The sequence below is a fragment of the Hyphopichia burtonii genome, assembly GCF_001661395.1.
Source record: "Hyphopichia burtonii NRRL Y-1933 unplaced genomic scaffold HYPBUscaffold_1, whole genome shotgun sequence".
NCBI lineage: Eukaryota > Fungi > Ascomycota > Pichiomycetes > Serinales > Debaryomycetaceae > Hyphopichia > Hyphopichia burtonii.
In genome coordinates, this window is record NW_017963728.1 from 154795 (window position 1) to 170793 (window position 15999).

The 15999-nt window shown below is 32.6% G+C and overlaps 9 protein-coding genes across 9 annotated transcripts; 3 read left to right on the forward strand and 6 right to left on the reverse strand.

Moving 5' to 3' along the window:
- Nucleotides 1-201: 201 nt before the first annotated feature.
- HYPBUDRAFT_235816 (uncharacterized protein) lies at nucleotides 202-3302 on the forward strand (the record flags this gene model as incomplete). The annotated part of the gene is made up of 1 exon (XM_020223178.1): nucleotides 202-3302. One exon carries the CDS (start codon nucleotides 202-204, stop codon nucleotides 3151-3153), a length of 2952 nt encoding a protein of 983 aa, XP_020078384.1. The 3' UTR covers nucleotides 3154-3302.
- Nucleotides 3303-3650: 348 nt separating this feature from the next.
- On the forward strand, nucleotides 3651-5372 carry HYPBUDRAFT_154407 (FMN-dependent alpha-hydroxy acid dehydrogenase; the record flags this gene model as incomplete). Its single annotated transcript, XM_020222032.1, has 2 exons — nucleotides 3651-3804; nucleotides 3877-5372. The coding sequence occupies 2 exons, from the start codon at nucleotides 3651-3653 to the stop codon at nucleotides 5370-5372; spliced, it is 1650 nt and encodes a 549-aa protein (XP_020078385.1).
- Nucleotides 5373-5450: 78 nt separating this feature from the next.
- Nucleotides 5451-7802, reverse strand: HYPBUDRAFT_151139 (phosphoprotein phosphatase). The gene has a single exon (XM_020220346.1). The coding sequence runs from the start codon at nucleotides 7760-7762 to the stop codon at nucleotides 5501-5503; it is 2262 nt and encodes a 753-aa protein (XP_020078386.1). The 5' UTR covers nucleotides 7763-7802; the 3' UTR covers nucleotides 5451-5500.
- Nucleotides 7803-7945: 143 nt separating this feature from the next.
- ASR3 (Asr3p) lies at nucleotides 7946-8501 on the reverse strand. The gene has a single exon (XM_020222836.1). It carries the CDS (start codon nucleotides 8369-8371, stop codon nucleotides 8117-8119), a length of 255 nt encoding a protein of 84 aa, XP_020078387.1. The 5' UTR covers nucleotides 8372-8501; the 3' UTR covers nucleotides 7946-8116.
- A 254-nt stretch (nucleotides 8502-8755) lies between these two features.
- HYPBUDRAFT_145749 (uncharacterized protein) lies at nucleotides 8756-10900 on the reverse strand (the record flags this gene model as incomplete). Its single annotated transcript, XM_020219919.1, has 1 exon — nucleotides 8756-10900. The coding sequence occupies one exon, from the start codon at nucleotides 10898-10900 to the stop codon at nucleotides 8756-8758; it is 2145 nt and encodes a 714-aa protein (XP_020078388.1).
- A 259-nt stretch (nucleotides 10901-11159) lies between these two features.
- Nucleotides 11160-12127, reverse strand: RPL21A (60S ribosomal protein eL21). The gene is made up of 2 exons (XM_020220347.1): nucleotides 12084-12127; nucleotides 11160-11739 (listed from the first exon to the last, which is right to left on the reverse strand). Exons 1-2 carry the CDS (start codon nucleotides 12092-12094, stop codon nucleotides 11268-11270), a joined length of 483 nt encoding a protein of 160 aa, XP_020078389.1. The 5' UTR covers nucleotides 12095-12127; the 3' UTR covers nucleotides 11160-11267.
- Nucleotides 12128-12440: 313 nt separating this feature from the next.
- Nucleotides 12441-13397, reverse strand: RPS9B (40S ribosomal protein uS4; the record flags this gene model as incomplete). The annotated part of the gene is made up of 2 exons (XM_020223798.1): nucleotides 12441-13106; nucleotides 13391-13397. The coding sequence occupies 2 exons, from the start codon at nucleotides 13395-13397 to the stop codon at nucleotides 12538-12540; spliced, it is 576 nt and encodes a 191-aa protein (XP_020078390.1). The 3' UTR covers nucleotides 12441-12537.
- A 251-nt stretch (nucleotides 13398-13648) lies between these two features.
- HYPBUDRAFT_151142 (diphthine--ammonia ligase) lies at nucleotides 13649-15988 on the forward strand. Its single transcript, XM_020220348.1, has one exon. It carries the CDS (start codon nucleotides 13675-13677, stop codon nucleotides 15505-15507), a length of 1833 nt encoding a protein of 610 aa, XP_020078391.1. The 5' UTR covers nucleotides 13649-13674; the 3' UTR covers nucleotides 15508-15988.
- On the reverse strand, nucleotides 15395-15999 carry INO4 (Ino4p). The gene has a single exon (XM_020222837.1). It carries the CDS (start codon nucleotides 15811-15813, stop codon nucleotides 15514-15516), a length of 300 nt encoding a protein of 99 aa, XP_020078392.1. The 5' UTR covers nucleotides 15814-15999; the 3' UTR covers nucleotides 15395-15513.

The following is a 15999-nucleotide window of genomic DNA, read 5'->3' on the forward strand; positions in this document are numbered from 1 at the left end:
TTTTGTTTTTATTTAGTTGTCTTTTTCACTTATAGTTGATCCAGAGGTTTGATCTTAAGGTGAAGCAAGGTGCTTGATAGTTGTTGCTGAAGTAGCTGAATATTGGTATTTGCTTTTTTTTTGCCCGCTTTTACTTTCTTGGTTATTGGCTTTTGTCTTTTCTTTTGGTTAGGTTAAACTTGGGCGGCTAATTATAAAACCATGTCTTTTGCTGATAGTTTTTGGACTCAGGATTATAATCTGGGGTTTAAGGTGTTATTTGAAGAGCTATATCAAGGAGCGAATGAAAATGAGGACTTTATTAGTTTGTTCAATAAGAGAATGGAGATTGAATTGATTTATGGGAATCAATTGGTTTTAATTAAGGATTCTAAATCAGTATCTTCAAGATATACCAATGATGACTATATATCATCGGTTAAGAATGCTTATTTCAAGATCAATGAGAATTTCAACAAACAAGGAGAATACCATTTACAAGTGGCTAATAATATCAAAGTATTAGTGTTAGAACCATTCACCAAATGGAGTAAAGAGCATAAACAGAGGATTGATTACTCAAATCAAGTTATACAAGATCATTATAAGGTTTTCAAGAATGCAAAAATCCATTTGGACAGATTGCAAAAAAAATATTTCAATAAATGTAGAATGTTGGAAGAATTTAAATCACATTACACCGATGAAGAATTATCAAGTGATTTGAATGATTTACAACTTGATTCTAAAATAGAGAAGGTGGAAGAAGATCATGGCGCTGAAGAAAATGAAGAAGAAGAAGAAAACGATACAACCTATACTTTTGGTAATGCAGTTTTCGATTATAAAACATTGAAAAAAATGTTGACTGATATTTTAACTAATATTGAGTTAATTGATCATAAAGTTCCTATCTTAGGTACTTATAATAATGTTAGTACTGGTAGTAATATTACTCAATGGTTGTTGGATAATATCCCTGAATTCAATGGTAATATTGCTAAAGCTGAAAGTTTTGGTCAAGATTTAATTAATAATGGTTTCATTAGATTAATTGGTTCAATGAGTGGAGGTAAAAATTTCATTAATTCATCTCAATTTTACTACCAATGGAAACCTTTAGTTTTCCAAATTACTAAATTAAGTGATTCCAAAATAATAAATAATGATTCAAATGGATTATCAAGAAATAACTCAATTAATTTAAAATCTTCAAATAATTTCGCTGATTATTTTGAAGATATGAAACAAGCAATTGGAGTAAATTCAATCGATTATAATGATAAAGCACAATTACTGAAAATTATTCAAGATGTTAATCAATTAGATCATCAATATTATCAATCAATTTTAGAATTAGATAATTTAAGATGTAAATTTGAAGAGTTAATCATGGATCATTTAACTTTTATGCAAAAATGTGAATTAGATAGATTAAAAGCAATTAAAAAAGTTACTTTTGATTTCTTAGCAAGTTTTTCAAATAAAATTAATTCAATGAAACATTTATGTGATGAATTATTAATCTTGGAAGAAACAATAAATCCAGTTAATGATTTAAAATTTTTAATTGAAAATTACTCAACTGGGTTTTTCAAACCTCATGTTATTTTATATGATAATTATTATAATTCGAATATTAAACAAACTTTTGGTGTTTCTTTAAATGTTAAATCAAGATTAGATCATAAAGTTGTTCCAATTATTATTCAATGTATCTTATCTCATCTAGATAATATTTATCCCGACATTATCAATGATGAAGAAAGAATTAATTTATGGACAAAACCAATTCATCTTTCAAATGTTCATCAATTAAGATTTCAATTAAATGATGTTAATGATCCAAATAAAATTAATGAAATTTTGAAAACAAATCATCCTTTAACTGTTACAAATGTTTTAAAATTATACTTTATGGAATTACCAGATGCCATAATTCCCCATAATTATTATGATTTAATTAAATCTCTATATCAAAATTATCCAATTAATTCAAATGATTCTAAAATTGACGATTCAAGAATTAATGGTTTACAAAATGTTTTGGTTGATTTACCAAAATCAAACTTAGCTACTTTAGATGCTTTATTAACTCATTTAAATCGTTTGGTTAATATAATTGGTTCTAAAGATGAATCTTTGTCAAATGATTTTAAGAAAAAACTTTCAAAAGAATTTGGTAATATAATTTTAAGACCAAGAATGGATAATAATAATCTTTATAATTCAAGTGATTTGGGACAAGTATCAAATAATAATCTAAATGGTTTTATTAATGAACAACATCAAATTCTGTTTATTAATGATTTATTCAACCATAAGGAGGTCATATTCAAAGAATTAAGAAGAAGAAATTCCACAAGAGTTGATGGATTAAGTAACTCTTCCTCTTTGAAAAATTCATCTAAAAATGCTAGTTTGAAAAAGAAAAATGCTTCCCCTAATAATCAATCAAGATTAGAAGCTAAAATGAAAAAAGCAGTAAACAAATCAAAAATCTCTCCAAAATCAAATAACAGTGAATCTTCTACTAGCGCTTCGAATTCGATTCCAAATTCAATTTCTCCAGGAACAAGTCGTGGTCGTCAACTAAATGATGATCCAGTTGATGATGATGATGAAATTTTGGTTGCTGATGATGATAATAATATGGCTACTGCTAATGAAATTTTTAATAGATCCCCTTTAATGAAAGAAACCTTGGCTGAAGCTGTTTCAACTCATTCAACGCCTACCATCAAAAGAACCGGTTCAACAGTTTTACCAGAACCCCCTGCAACTCCACCTCCTCATTCACCTACTAAAAAAGCATCTGCTCCCGGCTCTTTGAAAAGAGGTCAATCTCCAAATAAAAAAAAAACTAATTCAAGTCTAAGTGAAGTTTCAAATAATAAACAAGTTAAATCCGCATCAAGTAGTATCGTTTCTTCTAGACCTTTGAAAAGAGACATAATTTATAATCATGGTAATAATTCAGAGTATTCTTCACCAAATGGATCTTCAACAGATGTTTCTCAGCCAAAATTCGCTTCTAGTATTGGAAGAAAAACTTCTGTGAAAGATATGGCATCCAGATTTGATTCCCCATCACCTCCATCTGTCCCAGCAAAAGACAATCAAAAACCTAAAAATAATGGGAAATCTGGAGATGATGCGATTGTGGTCGAGTAAACTTGACTCTACCTTTAAATTTTAAACTTTTGTTCACGCTTGTTTTTACTCTTGTCCTTATCATGACGTTCTACAGTTATAACCATAAAATAATGCTATAACCATACATTATCATAATTACTTTTATCATAATATACGAGAAACAAAAAATCAAAAAAAAAAAAAAAATTATCAAACTTGAAAATTTTCAAATTTCAAATTTCAAATAAACACGAATCAATAGGCTTAATTATTGACATGTAAATAGCATTTCATCGTATATCGGAATTATTAACCCATTTGTAATCAAACTTCTCCAATTGGCCTATACTCGGAACTTTCGTTTGTTGATTTGACGCAGAGCGCAATCATCTCTATTATTTCATTCGGAGCCTTATGTAGGATGCCGGGTCGAGACTCGGGTCCCCTTTGAGGTGCATTTGCGGCAGTATATAAATTGCTGGGGAAAATACGTCAAAATATTTCATTTCAACTTAATTGACAGCACTTTTCGAAGAATGTTTAAGTTATCGAGCAGGTTAGGTCGAAACTGGGTTAAAAATAACAAGGTAAAGCAGTTTTCTGCCGGTGCTGCAAAGAAGTATTCCTCTAGAGCAGGCTCGGACATACAAGAGTCTTTCAAGACCAAAAAAGGGTTGTGGTTAGGAATTGGTTGTTCATTACTTGCAGCAGGGGTATTTGCTTCTTCAAAAAACTTTATTCATTTGGACACTGAAATCAAAGAAGCTAAGGAGGGAGTTCCAGTAGAAGAAGTTGAAAAGCATGCGAATAATAAGAATGGAGAAGTTTGGGTTGTGATTAATGATAAGGTTTATGACTTGAGTGAGTTTTTGAAAGCTCATCCTGGTGGTCCGCAGATAATCAAGAAATACGCTGGTAAAAACGCTAGTGAAATCTTCAATAAGTATCATCCTCCGGATGTTATTGAGAAAATGCTACCACCATCAAAATATCTAGGACCTTTACATGGTGAAATGGAGGTTGCTCCAGACATAACATCAGTAGATGATGAAGAATTAAGGAATTACAAAATTCAAAATAAGCCTGCTTTATCAAGAATTTATAATATTTCCGACTTTGAATACGTAGCCAAACAAGTTATACCAACCAATGCCTGGGTTTACTATAATGGGGGATCAGATGATGAGATTACCTTAAGAGAAAATCATTATGCATACGGTAGAATTTATTTCAAACCAAAAGTTTTGGTTGATGTTAATGATGTTGATATTTCAACAGAAATGTTAGGGGTCAAAACTTCCGGGCCCTTCTACTGTAGTGGTGCTGCTCAAGCCAAGTTGGGCCATGAGGAAGGGGAATTAAGTATAGCAAGAGGCTGTGGCCGTGAAAATATCATCCAAATGATTTCGAGTGCTGCTTCTTATCCCTTGGGTGATATCATTGACGCCGCTTTAAAAGGTCAAAAACAATGGTTTCAATTATATGTTACCGAGAATAGACAAGCTTCATTTGATACTATCAAATATTGCGAAGAAAAAGGCATTGGTGCTATTTTTGTGACTGTTGATACTCCTCAACTAGGTAGAAGGGAAAAAGATTTGAGAATAAGATTTGCAACCGATGATGATGAAGAAGAAGAAGAAGAAGAATTCATGTCCTCATCTGAACTCGGCGAAAAAGATCCCATTTACTATAAAGATGCTAGTTTAACTTGGAAAGATATTGACGACTTCAAACAATCTACAAAATTACCTATTGTATTAAAAGGAGTTCAAAGAGTTGAAGATGTCTTAATCGCTATTGAACATGGTGTGGATGCAGTAGTTCTTTCGAACCATGGTGGTAGACAATTAGATTACTCGAGGGCACCAGTAGAAGTATTATCAGAGCTCATGCCAGTTTTGAAAGAAAAGCAGCTTGATAATAAAATAGAAGTTTATATAGATGGTGGTATTAGAAGAGGTACAGACGTCCTTAAGGCATTATGTTTGGGTGCGAAAGGTGTCGGCTTAGGTAGACCATTTTTATACGCTAATTCTGCTTATGGAGAAAAAGGTGTTGTTAGAGCTATTCAATTATTGAAAGAAGAATTGATTTGTGATATGAAGCTTTTAGGTGCTAATAAAATATCAGACCTCACCCCTGATTTGCTTGATACTAAAAGTTTACATATTAAACAAGCTCATAGAGATTTATTATATGATAATGCGTATGATCCTTTGACTCCTCCTCGCTTCAAAGACGAACCTTTAAATTAGTCAATCAATTTATCTATTCTTATCTTATCTTAACCTAGATTAAACAATTTATTTAACTAAGTATACTAATATACAAATGTTCAAGACAAAATATTCTATAAAACTCTTTTGAAGATGAAGTAATTTGATTAAAAGTTCACCACATTACCGCCGGAAACTAAGATCTGTTGGTCAAAATCATTTTCGGGTTCATTTTCAGCTCTTTTCCATGATTTTATATCACCATTATTGGTATCAATTTCAAAAGTTCTCATTCTTCTTATGTATCCACCATATCCACCGTATCCACCTAAACCAGAACCACCACCGTAACAAAGCCACATTTTATTCTCATTCGAAGATTCCTTATTTTCAACATCTTGTAAACAGTAGTCATTACAGTGATCATGACCAGTACTGATAACACTCACCCCGATTCTACCAAATATTGATCTTGCACCGGTATTATACCTTGGCGCAGTAATACCTTCACGTTGTTCACCAATGTATGGTTGATCAAGTTTTCTAAATTCAGGTAAAGGAATGTGGAAGAAGCCCATTGATAAGTGGATATGGGAATAAGAGCTGATATCTTTTTTCAAACTGTTATGCAGTTGTTCAAGCCATTTCAATTGTGATTCTTTCAACCAATCGTAGCCTGGAGTAACTTTCGGGTTTTGAGAATAACTATGACTATCGAGGAAATATAAAGATAATGCAGGGTTTTTAGATTTTGGACCTTGAACGGTCAAAACATAATTTCCGACACCGGCAACTTCTTCAGGTCCTAAACTTGCAAAAGAAAATGGTAAATTTGATGATAGACTCATGACTTCAGCCCTGATCAAAGACCCTTCATCGTCATGGTTACCTAAAGTGACTGCGAAAGGGATCTTTCTTTTGATGAAAGGGTTTAAAGCCTTGAAAATAGAAGTCTCAGCATCAGGGGAGGCTTGACCAAAGATTTGATCACCAGTCAAGACAACAAGATCGGGTTTCTCTATATCCAAAACTTTTTCGAGAAATTCCAAGGTTCTTGGATCAGCTTTACAACCTTTTTTAGATTCTGCTGGAACCGGGTCAAGGCATTTACCAACACCAGTAGAAAAATGTAAGTCAGCAACTTGTAAGATTTTAAACTTTCCATCAGGATTAATTTTAAGAGTGGGTTGATATTCCTTCTTTTTATAGTCAATTCTGGGACCTTTTCTTACGGTTACATATGCCTCTAAACCGGAGACACCACCAATGTCAAGTATAGGAGTTTTAATGAGTTTCCAATTTGGTCTGGGCTCTACACAGTCATCCCCGAATAATATATCAAACCCGGTTATAACGTTTTTATTAGAGCTCAGACCATATTTTACCCAAATACCATTTGACTTATAATACCAGCCTTTTTCATTCAATTGCTCTTTGGTGGGGATAGTGTACAGAATATCCAAATCAAATCTACTAGATTCCATTTTTCTTTTCTCTTTCTTATCATTTGCTTTTCCAGAATCATTTTCTGCACCTTCTGCTTCTTTATATTCGACAACTTCTTCGTTTTTAGGAGGAACATTTTTCGACACTTCTTCTTCAAAATCAGCAGAAACATCTCCTTCTTGTTTTTGAGGAGGTGTATTTGCTTTATCTGCTTTTTCTTGAGATTCTTTGATGTTTTTGGATTTTTCTTCTTCTTTTTGTTCTTGTTCTAATTTTATATTAAGTTCATTAATTTTCTTACTAGCTGATTTATCTTTATCCACGGTCAAAGCTTCAGTTTTTTCTCCCTTTTGTTTCATAGCCTGAGCTGCAACTAAAGATTCGTGATCATTATCATTGAAGACTCTATTTGAATGAAAGTCTTTTAAAACAGCTTCAGGGATCTGCAATTTTTCATTACCCTCAAATTTAGAATCTTTTAAAGGATTAGATATAGCGATATCAACTAAAACGCGATGATCACCATTGTCTGATTTTGTATTTTTAATTGCAGCCCTCTTTGATTTTTCTTCAGAGGCTAATTCCGATTCAGGTTTCTGTATTCTACCTCTTAAAGCCTCATTTTTGACCTTTTTATAAGAGAAGAACTTTCTTTTAACCCATGAGTTATCCATCATCAAATCTTTATCAATTTTAACCCACCCGCCGGATTGGTAAAGGTTACCTAATGCACCATGATTATCATCGGGAACTCCACATTTTTCGCTTTTCCCACCAAGTTTCATACAGTTCCCAATTGAAATATCTACTATATAAATATCTGAAGCCGGTTGGAAAAAGGAAGGGGTAAAATTGACGGGTAAATAATCATCTAAGTATATAACATTTTGTTTATTGGCGATCAAAATCAAGATAATCGACATAACCGTGAAAAGACCCAAGTAGCTGAGCTGGCGCACATACATTCTAGGTAGGCCAACCATCTTGAAGGATTATCTATGCTTTCAATATCTTGGGATCTAGACGAAGAATTACCAATTTACCATAGTATTAATTCGATGTCAATAAATTTTTTTTTCGATTTTTCTCAATCGGAGAAACTCCCGTACATCCAGGTACATTGCAACAACTTACCGATATAACAGTCTACAACAACTAACAGTCTACAACTAGTAGTCTACAACAACTAATTGAATATAATAGATAAATTGAAAAAGCATAAAAGAAAAGATTTTGAAGAACCGAAACTTGAACACGATCTTTTAGTTGAGCATGTATACTAATCTACTTCCCGAATTAGGTCTATAAATCCTGGGGAAGAACTGCCAATTGCAAATTTATTCATTTTTTTTAGCAGCTCTTTCAGCAGCCAACTTTTCCTCTCTCTCCTTAGCAGCCGGCTCAATATCAGGAAAACTGGAAGCATCTACCTTTGGTTTATGATGTTCTGGGTTGATAAGAACGGTATGCGGCTTATTGATTTTACTGAATGGAACAGTTTTACCACCAATGTTAACCATCATGTTATCAGGATTGAACAATTCCTTATCCTTCTCCTCTTGAGTTTGCGGTTGTTTGCTTTGATCAGACATATTGAATCACTTCAGTATAAATAAATTGTTTTAAACGTTTTTTTGTAAATGGAATTGCCCCTGTACTTATATAATTCCTTCTTGCTGGACATGTGACTGATTATGCGAGTCATTAATTTTTTTTTTTTTTTTTTGGTGCTAGGTGTACGCTTTAGACTGAAGGTAAGTCACTAACTTCTAGACTTCTTGCTATTTACATACATTGAGAGATGTCTTACGGCATGTAAGACTGTTGTGAACCCGTTGTATACTGTATTGGAAACGGGACCAAATCTTGATCTATTTTTTCAAAATTTTTTCACTGATCGCGCAAAATGTTGCAATCCTTACATTGGTATAAACAGAAGAATTAAATAATATTGGTACGTAGAAGTGTTAAGGATATCAGCTACTAGGAGCCTGGTATCCGACGTTACCTGGAGTGTCAGGAGACCCAGGCATACCATTGGCTACCCCACCAGTGCTGGAGTTTAAGCCGACTTCGGGCATGAATTGAGTACTTAAACTCATGGCGTAGATAGTAATGAACATTACTATACAATGCAAACCAAAGCAATAAGCCATGAATAACATTCTTGTAGTTCTTGTTGCTAGAATTGCTCTGGTGAGAGAAATAAATAATCTTTCTATTGGAGATAATCTAGAATTGATTCTTTCTCGCTCTCTTTTTCTGAATTGTTCAATTGGATGTAATTTTGATTCATAATTATCTTGATATTCAGTATTACTTTCGAGATCAACATTATTAGAGGGAGATGGATCTAGTAATTTTCGATTCGAGGTTCTAGAACTAAAAGATTGAGATGCAACTGGAGTGAATAAATTAGAATTATTATTATTATTTTTAAAAGAAGCTAAGTATCTAGTTCTTTCATATAATTCTTCGTTATCTTTCTTTAATGAATTCATCTGTCTTTTTAAGTCACTTATTACTCCATATTGTTTTCTAACTTCATCTTCTAATTCATTATTTTTATCTCTAAATCTATCTCTTTGTTTAGTGATAATCGGTAAAATAGACGATTCTTCACCTCCAATATTTGGTAAGCTACCTTCTCTACCAAATGGACGAGTCATTCTACTAACTCCAGATACTAAACTCATGTTATCATTAAATTTATTATTAGATGCATCTTGTAAATCACTTAAATCATTTTCTAACTTATTATTAAGTTGATAAGCTTTTGTTAATTCTTCTTTAGTTTTGATTAAGTCTTCATCTAATGCGGTTATTCTTTTATTGAGATCTTCGTGTTGTGATCTGTAATCTGCTAATTCTTGTGTTAAATTTTTATTTCTTTCAATTAATAATGAATCGATTTGTTTATATTCACCGTTTTCAATTACTTCTTCATCATCTTGACCAAATTCAATTTGTCTCATGAGATGTAATTCATGTTTAATTTCTTCATAATCATTAGTTTGATCTATTCTTACTTTAAGATTTTTAACTTCTAAAGTTAATTGGGAAATTTCCCGATTAAAAATATGAATTTTAGAATCATTTTCTTTAGAAATAAGTTCAAGTTTATTTTTAGTTTGATTTAGATCGGCAACTAACAATGCATTTTCTCCTTCCAATTCAGAAATTTTTTTAGTTAATTCTTCTCTTAATTGTTTTCTTTCTGCATCATTTTGAGATCTTGATAATTCACTTCTTAATGATTCATTTCTTTTTTCTAATTCAATTACTCTTTTCTTAGCTGATTCTGCATCCCTTGAAACAATTTCTAATTCTGCTAATGCTGATGCTGATATATTAGAATTATTATCACCAATTTGTTTATTTTGAGAATTTAATTGTAATTCAGTAACTTCTTTTGATGTTCTTAATTCTTCAATCTTATTTTTATATTCATTTAATTGAGATTCAAAATTGGATTCTTTATTTGCCCAGTTAGATTCTTTTTCATCAATTATAGCTTTTAATTCTTCTTCCTTTGATTGTAATTTTGAACTTAATAATTCTGCTGATTTTTGTTCATTTCTTAATAATCTTTGTTTTAATTGATCATAATCAGCTTTTTTAGAAAGCTCCTCATTCAATTTAGCAATTTCCTTTTTGAAATTATTTGTTTCAGATGAATCAACAACAGCATCTAATGATAATTCTAATAAAGGTCTTGGATCAGGAGCTTCAGCAATTAATCTATAAAAACCGAAAAAATAGTTTTCAACCTTCTTCTGCTTATTAGTTAATGAATCAATTTCATTCTGATATAACTTTAACAAACTTTTCATATCCTGTAATTTAACATCATCCGGTAATTTCTTAAATTCTTTGGTCTTTGCTGCTAAATTCTTTCTACTTAGTAAAGAAGTTTTCTGTTCATCTTTCAATTCTATACCTTGGTCATCGAGTTTCTTCTGTAAGCTTGCTAAATCAATTTCTGTCCAGGTTTGTAATGCATTTTGAAATAAATTCGATGATTTACTCTTTGTCTTTGGAGACTCAGTCGAATTTTGAGTCAAACTTGCTGAAACCGGGGTTCCCAGTCTAACTGCTTGGGTATCCTCACCTTCGGCCATTATTGAAATTAGGTCAATTAATACAGAAAGACTATACCGAACTTCCCACTGTGAAACAAATAGTCAACGATAAGTTTTCCCTTGACATCAGCTATATTTGTTCTTTATTTCAGTTTCGAGATTCAGTTCCGTACACCACATAGTATTTTCCAAAAATAACAAATTTGGATATTTGAAAACCTACAATTCAAAATACTCAATAGGATTAACACCCAATGGGATTATACGGGTTAATATTAATTTAAAAAGATACATGCATCAAAAGATATATATTAGGTTTTTTTATATTTTTAAAGTTAGATATAGAGAAGATATATTGACATTACAACGTAACCCACAATTTTCCAATAAAATACATCCAAATAGATTAAATGAAAGTTTCGTAAGGAACTGGGGCTAAAGTTTGTGGAACATTACCTTCAGTAGAAATAACTCTAGCTTCTCTTGGTTTAGCTGGTTGTCTTTTTAAGTAAACTTGTTCACCTTTAGCTTTAGCTTCTCTCTTTAAAGCAGCGTTAGTTTTAACTCTGTTTAAGAATTCTTGACGACAAGCAGAGTGTTTAACGTGTTCAATTCTTAAGTTAACTCTTTTTTCAATGTATCTGTTACCGACAACTTTGTTAATGATAACACCGACGGAAGATTTGGTAATGTTGTAAACGATACCAGTTTTACCGTGGTAGTATTTGTGAGGCATACCCTTTTGGACAGCACCATTAGCTTTAATATCAACAATATCGCCAACTTTGTAAGTCTTTAAGTAGGTAGATAAAGCAATAGTACCGTGCTTTTTGAAGTCACGTTGGAAAGCGTAACGAGTACCAGATCTGTAACCGTGTCTATAGAAATAATGTTAGTATATATTTATCTTTGTTAAACTGGCAAATGGAATCTGAAGAGGTATTATCAAATGTACATTTGGAAAAGCCTTTGAACTTAGGTCTTTATTGGGATAGTAATTCTTTATATGAGTTTAGGCACACATGTAAACTTAACCAAGTAAACAAGCACATCCAAATCAATATGGTCGACATAATCTCTTTTCATATTCTTCTTTCTTTACCCTATTTTTCAGGTGAAGTCTTCTCTTTCTAAAACACATAAACTTCTTGAATAAATGTTACAACTTCGAAAGTACACTCTTCCTTCTTGCCCTTGCCATTCTCAAGCGTGTGTCACATACGATTTACCCATTTTTCAATATATTTGGTGATGTTAATAAACCTTCAAAAAAGACTAAAACAAGCAATAGCTAAAAATTAATGTATATTGGAAAACCTTGAGAGGGAAAAAAAATTCAATGATGAGAGGTTTCTGTGTAACTGTGAGAATTTTTTCCAATTTTTTTTTTTTTTTTTGTTAAAATTTTGGTTGTTTTTCTGCGATGTACGGTGAGGGCGCGAGCCCTAAGGCCAGATTGACGCACGTGATGTACTCTTTTTCATGCTGCAAAAACATCATTAGCTTTTTGATTAAAGTTGAATTATTTTTACATCTTGATTTCAACAAATAGATATATTAAACTAAACTACATAAAGAAATGAAAGATGAGTAGATTGGAAAAGGTAAACCAAAGGTTTATTAAAGTAGAAATACAAGAATTATGAAATGATTTAATTAATTATAAACTAACTAATTTATTCTTCTTCTTCAGCATCTTCACCACCTTCAGATTTTCTGGCTTGGTTTCTTCTCTTAACTCTACCAGCTCTACCACCACCGTATGGAGAGCTTTGAGCAAAGTCAATGTGTTTTTGAGAGTCTAATCTAACCATGAAAGATGGAATGTTGACAATTTGTTTACCAACAGCAATGTGTCTTTGGGTGATTAAGACTCTAGCGTGGTGGATAGATCTAGCTAAACCTAATTTGAAAACTTGGGTTTGTAATCTTCTTTCCAAGAAATCTTCGATTCTTAAAGCTAAAACATAATCTAATTTCAATTTATCTTCAGATAAGACACCAACTCTAACTAATCTTCTAATTAAAGCATTACCTTCGAATAATCTTTTTGGATCTTTTTCATCTCTGGTTAATAAATCACGAGCAGCTCTTCTAATTTTAGATAATTGGAAACCAATTCTGTAAATTTCTCTCTTGTTTTTTAAACCGTATTCACCAGCCAATTTCAATTCAGAATCTAAACGGGCTGATTCATATGGTTGTTTTGGAACAGAGTAAGTCTTAGAGTAAGTTCTTGGAGCACCTATAACATGTTAGAATGATATTCTCTAAAGAAAGTTGGGTCTACATTTGTACAAGTCTAGTTTCCCAATCAGGCCTGCATAATTCAACATAACACCAGGAGGTGAACGTCTCATCAATACAAGATGATTGTACTTTGTAACTGAAGTGTCGGGAGTTCAGTTACGAAGAATTTGAAACATAGTTTTTGTTTGAACAAATGAGGACCCGAACCTCCATGAACAAGAATGCATAAGCAGAGCTTGAATCATGTTGAAGCATAGAAATAGTAATAATAATACATACGAGGCATGTTGACTGTTTTAAGATTAGTTAAAGAAAAAAAGAATAGCAAAAAGTCTGTTAAAAAGTGAAAAATTCATCTTCATTTATACGTTCGCATTTTCTGAGAAGAGTGAAAAATTTTAATCGAAGCAAAAAAAATTTTTTTTTTTCAATTCCAAGGGTACTCAAACTTACGCGTGCTGAGGTGAAATGTGCGTACTTATCAGAATACGCTATTTGCAGTTTACAACTTGTACTGTAGTATAGATTTAGAATTGATTGGGATAAGGAAACAGAGGAGATCAATGAAGTTTGTTGCTTTGATATCGGGAGGAAAGGATTCCTTTTTCAATATCCACCATTGTTTGAGTCGAGGACATGAATTGGTAGCATTAGCCAATTTGTACCCAATAAATAAGGAAGATGAGATCGATTCACATATGTTCCAAACGGTTGGACACGATATTATTGATAACTATGGAGAATGTTTAGGAAAGCCATTGATTAGACGAGGAATTGTGGGGAAATCCAGTAATTTGAATTTAGAATATGAGATCACCCAAGATGATGAAATCGAAGATTTATATGAATTATTAAAAGAGATTAAGCAGCAGTATCCAGAAATTGAAGCAGTTAGTTGCGGAGCGATATTATCACAATATCAAAGAACTCGAGTTGAAAATGTTTGTGATAGATTGGGCTTAACTTCGTTGGCATACTTATGGCAAAGAAATCAGATGGAATTGATGCAAGAGATGTGTCAAAACAAATTAGATGCTAGGATGATTAAAGTTGCAGCAATTGGATTAAATGAAAATCATTTAGGACAATCAATTACTGAGATGTTACCAGTAATGATAAGGTTGAACCAGTTATACGATGTGCATATATGTGGAGAAGGAGGAGAGTTTGAAACGATTGTACTTGATTCACCGATATTCGTGAAGAAATTACGAGTTACGAGACAGGAGGTATTCAAGCAAGGCAATGATGAAGTAGCCTATTTAAAATATGAGGTTGAAGTGGTTGATAAAGGGATGGAATATGAGGATATAAGCATGCCACCATTGCTTGAAGAAGAGTTTGAATCGATGGTGGAAAGCGAGGGAGAGACCGAGCAAAGACCAGCAGAGGTGCAATTAGATGTGGTTAAGTCGAATGTTTATCGAACAAAAGATACACTTTACGTGTCCAATCTTGTATCGGAAAAGAAAGGTATTGAAGAACAGGCGACTGATATATTTCAACAATTACGAAACATACTTGAAGAGCACGGTATTGGAATGAATCAAATACAACATGTTAATTTATTACTTAGTAATATCGAAGAGTTCAACAAGATTAATTTAATCTACCAGAGGAATTTCAAAGAATATTTACCACCATCAAGAGTGTGTGTCCAAACGGTATTATATGGTGATCATGCCATACAATTATCGTGTATTGGGATTGTTAGAGGCGATAAGCTGGGGATACATATTAGAAGTCGATCATATTGGGCACCACAGAATATAGGACCATATTCGCAATCGATAGTTGTTAAAAGAGATAATTATGAGATTGCTAGTATCTCGGGCCAAATCCCATTGGTGCCATTTGATATGAGTGATTGTAAAGATGACCCAGTGGGAGCAGCATTGTCATTACAACATTTACATCGGGTTAAGAATTTAGTGAATGTGGACGAGTTGGGATACGTGATATGTTTTATAACAAGGGAATCATTAATGGGGAACGTCCAAAAGGCTATTGAAAGTTACAGTGACAATGAGATGATAAGAGCGGATAAATTTTTTGTTGTCAAGGTTGGAAAATTACCTAGGGATGCAAAAGTCGAATGGGGAGGGCTTAGTTACAAAGAGATTGAAAGTTACGAGGACAACGATGAAGAGGAAGCACCATTGATTAAGATACCCGAGTTCGAATCCGTTTATCACACGAAGATTAAACAGAATAACTTGGTTATAATTCATACCAATCAACTTAGCAAAGTGAATCAACTTAGCGGAGGCCATTCTACAGTAATCACAAGCAATAGTCAAGGAATAGAATTAAAGAATATGGAGATAATCCCCGTATTGAAAAATTGGAATCATCAAGGTAAAGAATATAAATACACAATTATATATAAGAATTAAAAGACATTAATCATTATCGATACCGGGACCTTTATAAATCAAATTTGCGGGGACATCAATACCCTTTTCTTTACATAACTGAATTAATTTGAGATTTTCTTCTTTTAAAGAGTCAATGTAGTCTGCCAGTTTAGTCAAGATATTTAGTTCACTTCGATTTTCCCGATCGTTAAGAGACGGAGTCAAATCGACTATTCTGTCAAACTCGCTTCTGATGTTCTCTCTTCTTTTCTGTTCCGAAGCAATGTGGTGCGCCTTCTTTTGGTCGTCACTGAGTATGGTTGTTTTCTTCTTATCATCAGTCATAACTTGAAAGTACTAAAGTACTACCGAAAGCATTAAAGTACTACCAAAAGTACTACTTATATTACTTATGAAGTATTAAACTCTAAAGTAGTGCAGGTGGAGCAATGGCATGTGAAAAAGGGAAATAAACACCCGTGCACCCAGAGACCAAAAAAGGACAAAAAAAAAAAAGGAAGAAAAAAAAAA